This window comes from Haemorhous mexicanus, chromosome 2 (assembly GCF_027477595.1).
Source record: "Haemorhous mexicanus isolate bHaeMex1 chromosome 2, bHaeMex1.pri, whole genome shotgun sequence".
In the NCBI taxonomy this organism is placed as follows: domain Eukaryota; kingdom Metazoa; phylum Chordata; class Aves; order Passeriformes; family Fringillidae; genus Haemorhous; species Haemorhous mexicanus.
The window spans coordinates 70644877-70661394 of NC_082342.1; the positions used below are offsets into that span (position 1 = coordinate 70644877).

At 37.1% G+C, this 16518-nt stretch overlaps 1 protein-coding gene across 3 annotated transcripts in view; it reads left to right on the top strand.

Moving 5' to 3' along the window:
• Nucleotides 1-16518, top strand: part of PIBF1 (progesterone immunomodulatory binding factor 1) — a 105453-nt gene that overhangs the window by 516 nt on the left and 88419 nt on the right. For 2 of the 3 annotated variants that reach the window (XM_059839134.1, XM_059839136.1), the window contains exons 1-5: nucleotides 30-276; nucleotides 1072-1387; nucleotides 2226-2326; nucleotides 4140-4338; nucleotides 9325-9444. In XM_059839134.1, the coding sequence (XP_059695117.1) occupies nucleotides 1136-1387; nucleotides 2226-2326; nucleotides 4140-4338; nucleotides 9325-9444 (672 nt within the window). In that variant the 5' untranslated portion in view covers nucleotides 30-276; nucleotides 1072-1135. Of the gene's footprint in view, nucleotides 1-29; nucleotides 277-1071; nucleotides 1388-2225; nucleotides 2327-4139; nucleotides 4339-9324; nucleotides 9445-16518 lie in introns of those variants that run through there. The other variant, XM_059839135.1, reaches the window with a different exon arrangement.

Sequence of the window (16518 nt, forward strand, 5' to 3'; positions counted from 1 at the left end):
CGGAAGCGCGGGCGCGTGTCGTGCCGCCGCTGCCCGGGGTGTGGGGGGCAGACCCCAGCCTGGGCTGCTGCTCCTCAATCCGAGTTACCGCTGGGGCAGCTGCCCGCTGCCTTCCGCAGCTCCGGGCATCCTGCGGGACAGTATTCCCTCTTCCCGAGCTGCCCCCGGCTGCCGTGGGGAAAGAAGGCGGTGGTGGCGGCCCCGGGAAGGCTGTTGCTGGCCCGAGCTCCGAGCGCGGTGTCTTCTCTCCCTGCTGGGCTGTGAGCAGCGCCGTCTGTAAGTAGCAGCCGTGGTCTGTGCCAGGTGGTTGTAGATGGCCGGGTGGCTGCTGGGTCAAGCAGCCTGGCAAGGACAGTGCAGCTGCTGCTGAGAAGGCAAAGCCAGCGAGGTTTGAAAGGAGCTTGTAGCTAGGTCGGGCTCGGACTCTCCTCCCAGGCACCCAGCCGTAGGATAACAGGACAAAGCCTCAAGCTGCACCGGGGGAGTGTAAGGTTGGACATTAGGTGGATTTTCTAAACAGGGTGGTTAGGCATTGGAATGCGCTGCCAAGGGAGGTGGTGGAGTCACCATCGCTGGAAGTGCTTAAGGAAAAACTGAACATGGCACTGAGTACCATGGTGGAGTTGACGAAAGGATGGATATTCAGTTGTAGGTTGGACGCGATGATCTTGGGGGTCATTTCCAACTTATGTGATTCTATGATCAAGGTATTCCTTTATAGTTTTCTTCAGTAAGTTATGTTATGCCTCTTATAGGGGCTGTATACGCTTCGTGGGCCTTGACAGTTTTCAGTGCATGTGCTTTTGACAATGTGCATATCTTTATTTAACTATAGCATCACACTAGTAAGCTAGATTCACACTGGTATTTAGGTTATTGTAGTCAAAACGCTTGATAATGATTGTTCAGGAAGAGGGTCCTCAGGCAGCAGCCCTCTAGAGCTTCTCAAAGTGTTTTTCTTGGTTGAAAAAAAAAAGTTCATGTGATACTGAGAAGCATCGCTTGCTTAGTGGTCTAATGTGGTGGTTAGTTTTTCATAATGGCATTTCATTTAATTGTTTTTTCCTGCAGTTGATTCTTCAGGAGGCTCATCTCATAGTATAGCTTAAAAAAACTTCGCGAATACTGGGAGAAAATGTCACATAAAAGCTCTAAGGTAATCAAGAAAGTAAACGTTTCTAGCTCCTTGGAATCTGAGGATATCAGCTTGGAAACCACAGTACCAACTGATGATGTTTCGTCCTCTGAAGAGAGAGAAGGTACTGTAAAAATCACTAAGCAGCTGATTGAACGGAAGGAGTTGCTCCATAATCTTCAGCTGCTTAAAATAGAATTATCACAAAAAAACTTGATGATTGACAACTTGAAAGTTGAATATTTGACCAAGGTAAGTAGTCTTTTTCCTTTCATTATATAATCTTTTTTTGATTTTGGTGCTTTTAGAGTATGATAGAAACTTCTGTTCTGAAAAGAATTTATTTGAATTATATGATGGAGATCTACTTAGTTGGTTGGGGATTTTCTTTGTGTGTTGTGTTCTTTCATGAGAAGAAGAGGAAGCAAAGATACAGAAAGCTTCATGTACTTCAAGTAAATTTACTTATAAATAAGTAACAGAGGATCTAATTAGTTTTAGCTTTCCTAAACACAAAGGAAAACACCTGTTTTCTTTCAGAAATGACAAATTATTTTGTCACTCATGTTAGTAGCATAACAGGGCTTTGAACCTGAACTTGTGAAGTACTAGAAAAGGTGATCTGAATACTCTTCAGTGCTTTATTAATGAAGATAGGAATAGAGTATACCAACATGCTAACAGTGGATTTTGTTGTGTACACCGTGCTTGAAGATGCATGAAATTAAGAAAGGTGTATAAACATTGCCACATTTGTGTGCAGTTCATTTTTACATCATACTATGTGCTAACTGGTTTTTATTGGCTTTCTGCTCTGAGTTTAAGCCTAATTTGAAATTAGTTGAACAAATAGGTATTTGGCTGAAAAAGATCTGTTTAAGAACTAAGCCTTTTTTCATTTTTATCTCATTGGGACAAAGTCCGTATCATGTTCTGAAATATTTAGAGGTCTTGTTAGACAGCCATTATTGCACTTGCCCACAGCATTGGAGTCTTCATATTTTTATTTCAACTTGTTCTTTTTGCAAAATATTTTTTAAAAATTAATATGGTAACTTGTTTTTTTTATACTCATATTCTTTATATTTAGATTGAGGAGCTAGAGGAGAAGCTTAATGATGCAACCCATCAAAAGCAGCTGTTGTCTTTACGACTGGATAGTCAGTTGGCATTACAGCAAGAAGATGCCAGGTATGATGGAAATAAAATTAAGACCTTAATCTTTAACAAATTCATGAGTTAATTTGAATTTGTGTAAATAAGTTATTAACAGAAACATATAATTATTAGTTGCAGGAATAGGATTCCTTTTGCAGATTATATTACTGTTTTCATTCTAAAATTGAATTTACATATTTAATTTACATATAATTAAATTCTCACTAGCTGAAGTTTGTGGGCTTCATTTTATTTTACCTAAATTCAAAATTTAGTAGGAAGAGGTAGTAAAAGTGTTCTTAAAACCAATAAAGAGCAAAAGGACTAGGCAGAGGTGACAGAATTTCCATCAATTTAAACAGAATTTTTAATAAATGCAGTACAGAAGAAATGTACATTTGGAAATGTAAATGCGTAATGTTTGGCTTTTCCCATTAGTACTTCCTATTTGTCAGAAATGCTTTCTGTTGGTGATGTAGAAACTCACTTTCCATGTTGTTTTTCTGAAATATTTGGAGTTAACCTGAAAAACAGACTGGCTATCAGGCTTCTCTAAACCACTTTGTTAGTTAAGTGTGAAGTGTGAGTTTCCACACTTGTGAAGAAAGAGCATTACTTACATAGTCTCTTGTTAAAGCAGAGCTTACAGGATGTGACTACTTCCAAGTACTATATTGTAGTGAGGCTAGAAGAGATTTAGGGATGTGGAGCCAGACCTGAGATTAGTTCCAGCAAAGTCTTTCAACTGGGAGCAGCTTATGGTCTGAAAAATGTTTGTCACTCTGTATGCTTCCACCAGAGTAGAATATTTTTATGCTGGCCGTACCTGAGTTATCAAAGGGAGTGCTCAGTAAAAAGGTACTGATGTGCAAACTGTCATTAATAGGCATAATAAAGTTAAATTACTTTTCCCAATCTTTAGTTTTCTTTAATCCCAATTAGTTTTCTTTTCAGTCTTTTACTTAACTTTTCATCCTGACATAATAGAATTGTACACACCATGGAGTGTGTCCATCTGTGATTGCTTTGATGACCTTAATGATCCTGTTGCCTGTACCCTGCCAGTGGGGGTAGATGTTGCCTTGTAGTACTAGTTAGTATTTTTAAATTCCTTTTTAAGTAATGCAGAAATGACCATGTTTTAAGGAGTGATTTGTATATGTTTTCAAAAGTTGCAGCTAAAAATAAGAAACAAAGTAGGTTAGTTGTCTTTGATTTAAAGAAGATAAACACTTTTAAATGTCGTGAACCGATGTGCAGTTTCTCTTGCTGTATAAAAACCTTATCACTGATGATAATTGTTGTATGGTGTTTTAAAGCTGGAAGTAAGGCTGCTTGTTCTGTTGTAGTAGTGGTTGTTTTGTTGCTGTTTGTTTTTTTTTAATAAAGGCCTCCAACTTTGTATATTACAGTGGTTAGAAAATTAGGGTTGGTATGACTGTGCTTGTGCTGAAACTTGGTAAGACCCAAGTTCAGGTGATTTACCAATTCCTTGGGGTTTGTGTGGAAATAGATTCTACTTTTTCATGTTTTTAACCTTTTAATTGGTAAATTAAGTTTAGTTCGTAAATTCAAGTCAGCATATGTGGAGATTCTCTATCCTCAGATTCAGCTTTGTGTTGTCAATGACCATAAAGTTCCGACTTTTTATATATAGTGTATCTGACATGACTGTTTAACCATGTTTAACCATGGTGGTATACATTCTGGCACTAATTATCTAATCTTTGTAAATTTTTCACTCTACAAAATGAGCAGAACTTCCTTCTTCGCCAGGATATTGTGAAGCTTTGTCACTTGTGTTACTCATTACCTGATATCTTCTGTTTTCAAATCCATCTTGAAGGAAACATCAGGCTCTAATGAAGCAAGAAATGGAAACTATTTTATTGAGACAGAAGCAACTGGAGGAAACAAATTATCAGTTGAGAGAGAGGGCTGGAGATATCCGTCGTAGCTTGCGAGACTTGGAATTAACAGATGAATGCTATGAGAAACTAAAGGCTCTTCCTGAAGATCAGCTTTCTATCCCTGAATACGTTTCAGTAAGTATTGGGTTTGGTACTGCTTTAAAATATAACCTGTATCTTGGATCTGGCTGGGACAGAGTTGACTTTCTTGTTAGCAGTCTGAATCTTGCTATGCTTTGCCCTGGTGGCTGAAACAGTGTTTTGGATATTGCTGGACAGTGCTTGCACAACATCAAGGATTTCCTTTTTATCCATTCTGCCTCCTCCTGCCCCAGCAAGCTATGAATGGTCAGGAGATTGATAGGGGACACAGCTGGACAGCTGACCCAAATTAGCCAAGGTAATATTCCATACCATAAAATGTCATACTCAGCAGCATAAATAGGAGGTATAGGAACAAAGAGAAGGTGGGGGAGTGGGGGGTGATGGAGTGGTTATACTCAGGGACTGGCTGGGTATCAGTTTTGATCAGTTTCCCCAGTTTCTGGGAGGTGATGAATTCCTTTCTTTTTTCTTTCTTTTTTACTTTTTAAGCTCATCTCTCTTTCCTTCAGTAATTGTTTAGAAAACTTGACACCTGAGTGTTCTTGCTTTTGTTTGTTCTTCTCACTTTCTTCTCTCTCCTGCTCCCAGGGGAGGCAGCAAGTGGGTGAGCAGCCATACAGGCTGCTGGGCAGGCTTAACCCATCCCAAGCTGTAAATTATGGTGGATTGTGGTTTTTTTAATCTCCGACTAGAAATAAAGGACCTTCAGAGGCAGATTTGTTTCTGGATCAGTCTGTTAGACTGGGTTCCAGTGAAGAGAGGAACCTTTTAATCCCTGAGTCTGATATCTTGAAAGAAAGTAGAACTGCTGACATGTTTTAAGGAGGTTAAACAGATGGGATGTTACAGGAAAGATGTGAGCACACATTGATGATATGAAATACAGCAGGCTGAAAAAAGGAGTTTGAAACTTGGTTTGCCAGAACCACAAGCTGTGGTTGCACTTGCAAATATCCCTTACTTTTCTCTTATGCTTTCCATATGTCCTTTCCTGTTTGACTAAATGCAGGAAACAAAGTGTACCTTAAAGTATGCTTTAGGATTCATTTTCTTGATTTAATATGTTTGTTAATTATGGCTTGTGGGTATGTGGAGAGGCCACAGTGTACTCTTGTTTGCAATACAAATCTTGTGGGATGTGTCCAGAGCATCACAGTTGACTTATGAGAATGTAGAAGATTCAGACATATAAACCATAATTCATCAAAATATTAGCATTGTACTTATCTGTAGAGCTTGTTATTAAGGAAGCTGTAAACAATACAATGTTAAAAACCTTAGTACATTTGTTGCAGTATAATGCTACGTGAATGAATACTCCAGATCAAAGTCATACTTTACTGTGCTCTAGATATGTGCAGAGAAATAAAAATTTTCACCCTTATCTAAAGGATGTTCTTGTGAACATCTTTTAAAAAGCTGGGCTTTTGGAAGTGCTAGGAAAATCATAAGGCTCTGCGGGATAAACAAGAACATGTAGCTTGGGTACTGTTAGGTTATCAGCACCTAGCTGACTGCTGTACCCACTGCCCTCTGCAAAAGTATTTGACAGGGTGTTGTTGATTCCTGTATCACCATGGTTGAAAAAAACCAGACCTTTAACAGAAACTGAAATCCATGCCAGTGTATCTATTGAAAATGGTGTGCAGGAAGTTCAGGACTTCGGGAATTGATTGACAGTCAGTACAAAAGACTCCGTAGCCAGGCAGGATAGATACCAGGAGTTAGTAACCTTGTCAGCTGCTTTAAGTGAAGCTGTCACAGCACAATTTAGATTTGTGAGTAGAAAATGGCTGTCAAAAAGATGTGAGGTAGGAGAGATGAATAGCAGCCACCTTCTACCTTTAACCTTCTGTTCTTTAACTCTTGTGTTCAACCAGTTAATGTTATTTTTATCTGTGACAAAAACTCCCCTACTTAAGTGTTAGATGAAGCTCCTCTCTTCTTCACACATTACTTTTTCTTTTGAAGAAGTCATTTTTAAACCTTTTCTTTTTCTGGATAAGGCATTCTAAAGATGTATCGTAGTAAAGTGCTATTTTTTGCTTTTTTCAACTTCTTTTAGCAGAGGATTAGTGTGAACCTAAAAGTATTAGTTAAGCTTGGTGGTTGTTTATCATTACTTCAAGTTATGCAGCCGATACAGATGCTGGGAGGCTACAGAACTGTTTTGCACATCCTGTCTGTTCATCCACTTGGCTCCCAAAGGCTGGGGAAAGGAGCTGTAGGGGAATGCTGCTGCCTGGTTTGCTTGCCTAAGGAGAAGTTGGGCATATCTAGGCAGTTAAAATTCTGACTCCAGATCTGTGAGCAGACTAATAATATAGTCCATTGATATTAGGGTAAAACTTTCCTTGTTGAGAAAGGGTCCTGCTTAGACAACTTGAGCAGGAAATTTTCAGACTCTTTTTTTTCTATTTATCAGTTATAAAATATTGCCTTGCAATTCTCCAGGATGGAAGTAAACATGTATATAGTGCTTAGGCTTTATTTGACAGCTGGTCTGCTAGACAAACAGCAGGAAGAACTTAAATGCAGGTTTTGTATATAGAGATACTGTAAATTTGAAACACTGGAATTAAAGCAAATGTGAGATGTTTTTCACTGTTCTTCCACAAAGGGGTGCAATAGTGACATGTTAGAACAAAGCCTAGGTAATGTTTAATGCTAATGATGACAACTGATGACAACTGATGACAACTGAAAAACTGTATTTTGAACATCTTTCTCTTAAAATCATAGTTTTTTGTTTTGAACTTATGTGTAAAAATTCAGGTTTTTGTCTTGTCATTCCTGAGATGGTTTTAGAAACAGTATATGTGACGGTTGGAAGTACTTCAGGCTGTTAAGTAATTCAGCTGCCAAGCACCGGTTCAGTAAAGTGAACCTCTTGTGTACTCCAATTTTCAGCAAATTTTTAGAAAATGGTGTCTGCAAGTTCTGTTTGAACTGATTTTAATTGCCGTGTCTTTCAGGTGTATCATTCTGATAACTGCAGCTCAGTTGCTGTTTGTTTAAGAAGGCAGTTAACTGATGCAACTGCTTTCACAGAACTTTAATTAACAGGAGCCAACTTTTTCAACCTCTGTACCCCCCATTTTTTACTTTCTTCTAGTTGTCCATAAAAAGTGGTGGGCACAGGCTGAGAGTTTTTTTTAAAAATTGCCTTATATTGGTGTGTCTTTACAGCACACCAATATAAATTTCTGATTTTTAAGATGCACAGTTGTTTCTAAAATCCCTTTTAGAGTAAGTTTCGTTTCTGCTGTATTGAATTGGCAAGAGGCAGTGTGTGCTTTGACTGCTGGGTTACATGAATGTTTATTGGCTATCAAACCAGCTAAATAGCAACAGTTGAACTGCTATAACCTCGTCCTCATCTGCTGCATTCATTTTAATTTTCTTATTACCATGCAATGATCTTTTCTTGGGAATGCTCTGTAAATGCATTTATCCTTGATGCCTGTATCACATGTAATCTTGGTTTCTACTGGGAAATCTGTTTTAAGGTTGTTTTATTCTGGGAAATAGTTGTGGTGGGATAGCACAAGTTTCCTAGGTTTCTAGGAATATTGCAGTAAAAATAAAAGAACTTACTGGAAAAGCAGGTGTGATTTAAAAAAAAACCACAATGCTTTAAATGATTATCAATTAGTGATAATCAAAGTTACTTTTTTCTTAAGAAATGACCAATTGAGTCATCAGATGTTACAGTTAAAAATACTAATCTTTCAGTCATGTTGCACACTTGCCTTATTGTATGAAGCATACTACACCTGTGTTTACATTGCAAATTTCTATGGCTTCTGTGTTTTTAGAATTGTATGCTGTCAATTATATGAAATATACCTGGAACTTTTCTTTGTCTTCTGCTGTTTACAGGTAGCAAAACAGAGATCTGTCTTCCTTCTGCATGGAAGTGCAATACAGCTTGCTCTTGAATGCTTACATAATCTGTGCTTTCTTGTCTGTATTTCTTCTTTAATCATATATCAAAGAAAGCATTAGGGATGGAGGGCATGCAATAACTTTTGCATGAAAACAGTGCCTACTTTTTTGTTCTTTTCACACACACCCCCAAATGCAACATTTTAAGGTATCAAGTTAATCTGGGAATAATAACCTCTGTGTACGTGTGTGTGGGTGTATATCAAAAAAGCTCTTTCTTCTTTGTTTTGTCTCTTTTTGTTTTTTAATACTGGCTTTGTGGTTTTACTACTGTATTTTCTAGTCTTTTTTCTTGATCAGAAGAGAGGTTCTGAAAAAGTTTTATGGATGTGAGACTTAATTGCCTGAGACAGTGCCTATGACTAGCGTGGGGGAAGAGAGAGGACTGTGTTACAGAGTTTAAAATTTTTTTGATCCTGTTAGAAGGTTGGATGTTTTTGGTGTTAATTTAGCAGAGTCAAGTCTTTCAGAGTCTTAGTTTCCTGATGCAGTTGAGTCCCTATACCAGCATGTTACTGCTGGAGATGTGTGTGGAAGGGGTGTCGTGATTTCTCCTGGTTATGTGCTGTTCCTGCTTCATGTGCTTGCTCTTGCATTTTTCTTGGTGCAAACTCAGCACACTGAGCTGGCAGAAAACAAAACAAACCAAATCTCTCAATTTCTACACACCCCATAAAAAATTTATATTGTTTTGGAGGAAGTTAGCAAGTTAAGTTGGTCATTACTAAATAGGTTTTGGGTTTGTTTGGGGTTTGGGTTGGTTTTGGGGTTTTTTTTTTCTCTTTTTGCACTGTTAATCAAGTAGGCTCTAGGTCTGGCACAAGGAAGTGCATGGGGTCATGTGCCCATTAGCAACTGCGTTTTTTGATTGATCCGCCTGAGTGTAAGCTGCCTTAGTTGTACAACAATGTAATCTTTACCTTTATGGCATGACCTAGAAATATTTTTTAGTAATATAATTTAGTAAATTATTGTCAGAAAATGTTGAGCTGATGTGTTTTTAGGTTTGTAGTTTTGCAGTTGCAATTTTGCTAGTTTCAACTTTGAATATCTGTCTTGTTCTTCTAGGTCCGGTTCTATGAAGTAGTCCATTCCTTAAGAAGAGAGCTAAGTGATCTACAGATGAAAAAGGAGAGTCTGACAGAAGAACTAAGTGGGTACAGATCCCAACTGAAGTGTCTGACAGAGGTCTGTGCTCCTTAGTTATGTTATCTCTGTTCAGAAACTGTGAATACATACATTGACAAAATCTCATTCTCCAAATCATTATTTGTGTATAAGATAGAAAAGCTCTTTTGCTGTATAAAAATTACTGCAAAGAGGAGAGAGCGGGGAGGGAGGACAAGAGGAAATAAGCTATATGCATCCTTGTAAAACAGCTAACTTGATGCTATGGCTACCCTGCAAGATTGTCTCATGAGACTGTTCAGGGTAGTCTCTTACCAGCTGTGTTGTGCTTTCTGAGGGCAACATTTCAGGGTGGGGATGCTGGACAGGGGGATCCGCCCAGCAGCAGCTGAAGACACCATGATGGTTCGCTGTATAGTCTTTGAGATGGGGATGTCTTGGTAGTAGTTTGTATTTTTTAAAGTTCTTTGGAGTTGCATCTTCTCTGTTATGCTTTTCAATTCTTTGTATTTTAATTTTCTTATTTGTTTCTGTACTAAAGAAAAAGATAATTCAATTTCATGTAAGATATAAACACTGGAAGTAGAGAAACAAATTACATAAATATTTTAAATTTTTATTTTTAAAGAGCTAAGAAATTGAAACAGTATAAGAAGTGTGGTTTTTCTAATTTATTTATCAATAGTTATATTATTTTTGGTATTTCTATAGCTAGGGTGATTTGTATTTTAACTTAGTTCTGCGTGAGTCTGGAGTTGGGACAACAGTTTCAGGTACTCCAAGTATATTTATCCAGGTCATGGCTAGTAGTGACTTAAATGACACTGTCATTTTACTACTTCTGAGAATATGTTTTAGTTATTGCCTTTTTTTCCCTGTGAAATTTGCTCATGGAATAATTGGGTGTAAGGGGAAATTCTTCATAGAAGTTTATCTTGTGAAATTCATGTACTTTTATTTCTCATTCTGATTGAATTAGAGAAAGTAGTCAATAAAATTTATGCATTTGTGTGCTTCAGTATTATTCTGTGTCACCATCTCTGGTCATAATTGAGATTAAACTAATCCTGTTAATTTTTGTCTTGCATAAGCATTTTCCTTCACTGTACATTTAATGTGCTTTGATTTAATACAATTGTACAGGGGGATTGCAGCCTTTGAGATTTGACTGACATCTATTACTTCTGCTGAAGCAAATTAACAAGATAGTCAATAACAATAATTAAAGTTGTGCTAGAAACAGTTTTCTTGGGACATTGATCTTTCTTTGATACAGACTTGTAATTTTGTTCTTTTGCACCACATGGTGGCAGTATCCACCTTTCCCACTGACGTATTTCTCAAAGTTCGATGTGCGCTGTGCTTTTCTTTTGTGGAGAGGCTTGAGAGTCTCTCTTCTGATTCTGGCAAATTCAAGGTTTACCTTGTGACTTGCTGAGTGTCACTGCAACAAGGTACCTCAGAAAATAAGGTAAAAGGAGCATCATCAGGATGTAAGGGTACTTTAGAACCTCTGATGTGCTTGCTGCACAGGAGCTGACATACCTATACATCTCTTGCAGTTAATGAAAAAGTGATTTCAAGGTGTACTGCTGGGGTAACATTTTGAGCTCCTCACTAAGGTCAACCTTTTTTGCAAGGAATTTTATCAGTAGGAAATAAAGTTTTGTTCAGAGCCTTCCCTAAGCTCTTACACTCTTTTTTTTCTGTAAATTTTTTTGTATTCCAGTAGTTCTTGTTCCCCAAGTACATGAAATATAGTTGCTGAAATGTCTTGCCTGTTATTTAATAATTTATACTGTGCAAATCCTTCTTCTGAGTTTCCATACAGTATTTTGTAAATTTTAAGTTTTCTCTAATCATTGGAATATTTCTATTTTTTGTGTAATTTATCAGCAAAGTCTGTTCTGAGTTTAAAACTTCTTTAGGAAATTAGTAGTACAGAAGTTTGAAATACAGTCATCACTGAAGATAAGACAGTGATGTTTTGTGAGAAAAACCTTCTTCCTACAGTAAGAATTCCTTCTTTTTTCTACTCTTTCAAGATAATTAAGGCTCTTCTTAATGAGCTTCAACGCGGGTTTCTTCCTTCTTTTTGGGACATAGAAAGGAACAAAAAAATATGTTTAGGCCAAATCTTGGGGGAGAAGGATTATGTTGGCTTTTCTGGTTGTTTGTGGCTGACAGACTAGGTTTGAACAGGTTTTATACATTCAGCCTGAAATAAAATAATAAGAAATATGAGATAGTTTGTTCTGGACTCCTAGGAAAGATTAGCCAACGAAGAATTGAAAAAGTTTGAAGGAAAATTTGAACTTAATAGGTTAAGTCAACTTTAGGAAAATTTAAGTGTGAAATGAATTCATCATATGAGACAACCATGCTGACTCTAAAACTTTGTAAACTTTGCTTGGTGTGCTTCTGCTCTTGGGGCATCTGTGATTTAGATCAGTGCAGTTCCTCTGATTCCAGGTACAGCAGCCACAGCCCAGGGGGAGGTGGTGGAGCGGGTGAAAGCCATGTTTGTACTGCTGACTGACTTGTTACTAAATGTAGGGTACAGGCTTGTTTTAGTCCTCCTTTCACAGTCCTGCTCAGTACTTGAAGTATAAATAATGTTGGCACCACCAGCTTTACCTCCAAAGATAGAGGAGGAAGTCCAACTATAGTGGTGTCTTAGCAGGAGCTTCCCAGAAATAAAACCAGCTTCTGATGTGTGCATTCCCATGCTGAACATCAGTTTACTATTTTCAGAGTTGTTTGTTTCCAAAGTGGTTAGAACCTTCCCTCAAACAGATGTAATTTACTACTAGTGGGTTTCTCTCAAGGCTGGGAGAGTGTTTGGAAAGGAAATCGTGCTTTCCTTTGTACCTCCAGAAGATTAAGTATTGCTTTCTTCTTCTGGCTGGGAGTTTCTTGGCAATGTTTTCCTGGAATTTGGTATTGATACAGTTTTATCAGGGCTCCCTTTTCTTCAGTTATTTTGTATATAAAGTTGCCTTCGGGATTTGCAATAAAATTTATAGCATGAGAGTATCTGAAAGCTGTGGTTATCCTAAAGACAAAGCTGGTTATGTGTAGGACAAAGATCTTTTCTAAGACTTCATCTCTGAATCAGGATTAGTAGCTGTCAGGTTTTGCTAGGCGTAACTAACAGTTTTCTCTGTGATAATGTTTTCCAGCTGGAGGGAAAGCATATCTATAGTCTTCAAAGAATAAACTAAGCTTTTGTACTCAAAGGATCACTTGGCACTAGATGTGTCTGAATATTAGAAAACTGAGGCTGTTGTTGCTCCTCTGAAAGGACTGGGATCCCTAAGGTTCTTCTAAAGTTTGCATATCTCTAAAGACTTCACTCTAGAACTCTTCCCCCGCCCCCTGACACCACTTCTTTCAAGAAGTGCCTTGATCGTTTGGTCTGCACAACTCCCTTGAGACAGATGAAGTCTTGGTCTTAGGTTAAATATGTGCCTTTTTTTTTTTTTTTCTTTGCTATTGTTAATATTGTTCAGGAGAACAGCTGCAAGGACGATACTCTACCAGTAACTGTGAGCTTGAGGAGCAGTTTAATATTTCCAAGACTTAAGGAAATTTCATATCTGTAAAAGTTCCCTTTTCTGCCCAATATCTTTCTACTCTTTCGATACATAGCTATGGCTCACATTGACTGCTAGCTGTGGCTCAGAAGTACGAGATGGTTTAAATATACTGCGCTGTAATGGTCTCAAGGATCCTTTTCACTTGTGAATATTTCACGGACAATTCTAATAAGCTCAGATTCAGAGAAATAAACTTTTTATTCCTCCACTTTCTTTTGCTATAGAAGAACTTATTCCAAAGCTTTTCTTTTTATATGCTCCTTGCAGAGTATCTCTACTTTGGAATAGCTCAGCATTTTTGTTTATAATTTTTAGTGGTAAATAGTGACCTGTCTACAATTAGGTTACCAATTTCCCATCTACAAGCAGAGTACCAATTTCATAGCAAGCTTCTAAAGAGATGTCTTATTTAATTATATATATCTTCTTCATGACATTTGGGTGGTTGCATTCCAATAAATAATGTATTGACCAGTAATTTTTGAATGCATAATATGTAAACAATTGAAGCAAAATGTCATCTTTACAAAGAAGCAGCACCTCATCCAAATAACTGGAGGGAATTGTTTTCACATCACAATTGTACAGTAGCTTTACGTTTGTCTAGGGCCTTTAAGATATGAACAAAGTGCTGGCTTTTGTAAGTGATTCTTCAAAGATGCAGATCTTTGGGAAAAAAAAGCTTTTTAAAAGCAGGATCACTTTCTTTTACAGGCTTATCTGTAGATGGTGTAAGGAAGTCTGTGCTGCTTCTGCTTGATTGACTGATTAATCTATTTCATGCATTTCTATTTATCATCTTTTCTCCAAAGGCTTTTTGAAACATCAGTTAATCCCTATCATGTATTATGTGTCACTAACTTAGTTCAAAAAGTATGTCACCTGGATTTTGCACTTGAAATTCAAATAGGTGTTTATTTCAGTGACTGCTGTAAACTGCTGTTCATAACAGACTGAAGATAGCAGTGAAGATTAATATCATTAAATGAGGTTTGCCATTTGATCTTTAGTTTCTCTATCAGTTTGGGGTTTTAAGTGGTGCAGATCAGGCAAGCTGAGAATCTTCTTGCTTGAAACATCATCTGTGGACAGTGTTTACAAACCAAACAAAAGCACTTCTTATCTGACTTATGCCCTGTAGAAACCACCACCACTGGGTTTCTTGGGCAGCTCTGTCAAGAATTTCTTCAGGCAGTAGTTGCCTATCTGTCTCACACAGGACAAGTTTGGTTTTTCATTTTTTTTAACCATCTCATCCGTCTGAGTTTCTGCTCTCTGCAGAAGCAACATTATTAAGAGGCTGAAGAAAATCCATGAGGATGTTTGGAGTATTATGGCCATCACATTCAGTGTAAGGAAGTTCTGTTTGTCCTTTAATTATTTTAAGGTTTTTGGGCTTACTTAAGGTAATATTATTTATTAGTATTATTTTCAGTACCTCCTTTCTGTCCTTGAAAGAACTCTGTATCTTGATTCTTCTAAAAGCCCCTTTTTTGCTGCAGCAGGACAAAGCTGTCCATCAAGATAGTCAAGCTATCTTTTGAAGATAAATGGAAAGATAAAGCTGTTCCATTGCAGAGATCTTAAAATCAGTTCAGTGTATATGGATATTGTTAGAAACTAAATTAATTTCATCACATGCAAAGCAAGGCTTCTTCTGCCTAAGCACAGGCAGCTGGGTTGTATGTCTTTAAGATGTATTCCTATGGAAGTGCAGAAGCTTGGGCATGTGCTACCTGGAGATGTCCATACCACATAGGGGGTGTTTGTGTGTTAGCTTATTTACAACCTAGACTGGGTATCAGCTTTCTTTGTCATGTTTCTTCATGTGTTTAAAATATTACTTTGACACCTTAAGATTAGGTAGATGAAAAGCAGTGACCTGTGCAGTATAATTAGTGTTTCTTCAGGAATGATATTAAATCTTAAAAAAACAAACATGACAAACCCCTCTAATTAAGGTAGGTCTTAGTATCACTTTTCCAAAGCAGAATCTAACTCTCCTTCCATGGAATTACCATACTGTTACATGACATTAACATGATAACTGTTACATGACATTAATAATTGATTTATTAAATACAATTCAAAAGTAAGTTTAGGTCTCAAGTATTAGAAGGAGCTGTTTTTGCAGATATTTAGATATTCTGTTAATTGTTGCTTTAAAGCTCTCTATGACAACTTTTTCCAGAGGTTAACTAATTTAATTTTATATTTTTGGTAGTTGTCTTCTAGCTCTCAGCTAGATAATACTGTAGGAGCTTCAGTAGCCTAATCAGTGAAGGCTGTGAAATGCAGCATGGCAGAATGACATGGAAATTCACAGAAGAATTGTATTCTAAACTTAATCTTTCAATTTGCACTTAAAAGTTAAGTACCCTTACCAACATTTCCTGTTGCAAGATGAGTCATGTTTGCACTGGATAACAGGGTACTTGCACCATTATGGTACGTATTTGAAACTTTAGCTAGCTTCTGCACACCTTTTAAAAATATCTGACAGAGACTGTCATTATAATAATGCCATCTTTATAAATAAAGACATATAATCTGATTAAAGAAGAAAGTGTTTCATAGTGTTTGCTTAATGTATATTCATTTATTAGGGTAAACATAAACCATATATACCAGTATGTGTTAGCATGAATAACAATCTCGTCTTTACATGATGTATTTTTAATGGTAGACCATGCAGAATCCTCATAAAAACTTTCTGGAAGTTGTGATTTTTGTGATTTGTGACCTGAAGTGATTTTAGTAAAAGTGTAGATAAGTAGGTATGTGAAATATAACACAAAATATTCCTTTTTATCAACAGAATAGGTAAAATATGGCTAGTAGATTAGGGAGCTTTTCTGTAGTGTCTTACACTACACAGTAGGTGTGTTTTTTGAAGAAGGCATTCTGTCAGTGTTTCGGCTGATGATGTCTGTGAAGTTTATCAGTGTCTTTCTGACATATACTCCTCATATGCTGTTGCCCTAAACTTCCCTTGTCTATTGAAAACTAGCTATCCAGTTATCCTCCTATAACTGTATAAAGCATAGCTTTCAGCAACGTTGAAGAACTATGCATTCATACAATGTCTTTTACTGCAAAATAAATGTCATTTGCAGTTGCTAAATGCTTGGTTTAGTAATGACATCTTAAGGTTGTGCTCACCTTCAGCTCACCTTCATAATATTGTGATATCCATTTATAATAACCAGATAGCATGATTGTTAATGAAGCATCCATTATTGACCTTGCTATCAATCACAATAGTAAAAAACTGAACTCAGCAGTATTCTGGAAAGTAGGACATGGGAAAAATCTAAATGCCCAGGAATAGTCTCAAATTTTTAACAAGCAACTCTTTTTGTAGTCCATCAGCTTTACCTTGTATAAGTGAATGAGCATTATTATTTTGGTTGTTCTTGTGAAGAAATTGCTAAGTGGCGCAGTATTTAAGATAAGTAAGTAAGACAAGTTTGTGAAAAAAGTATCTATGTAGTAGAAAACTGAAAAATGGAATGTAGATTGGGGATTAAGGTAT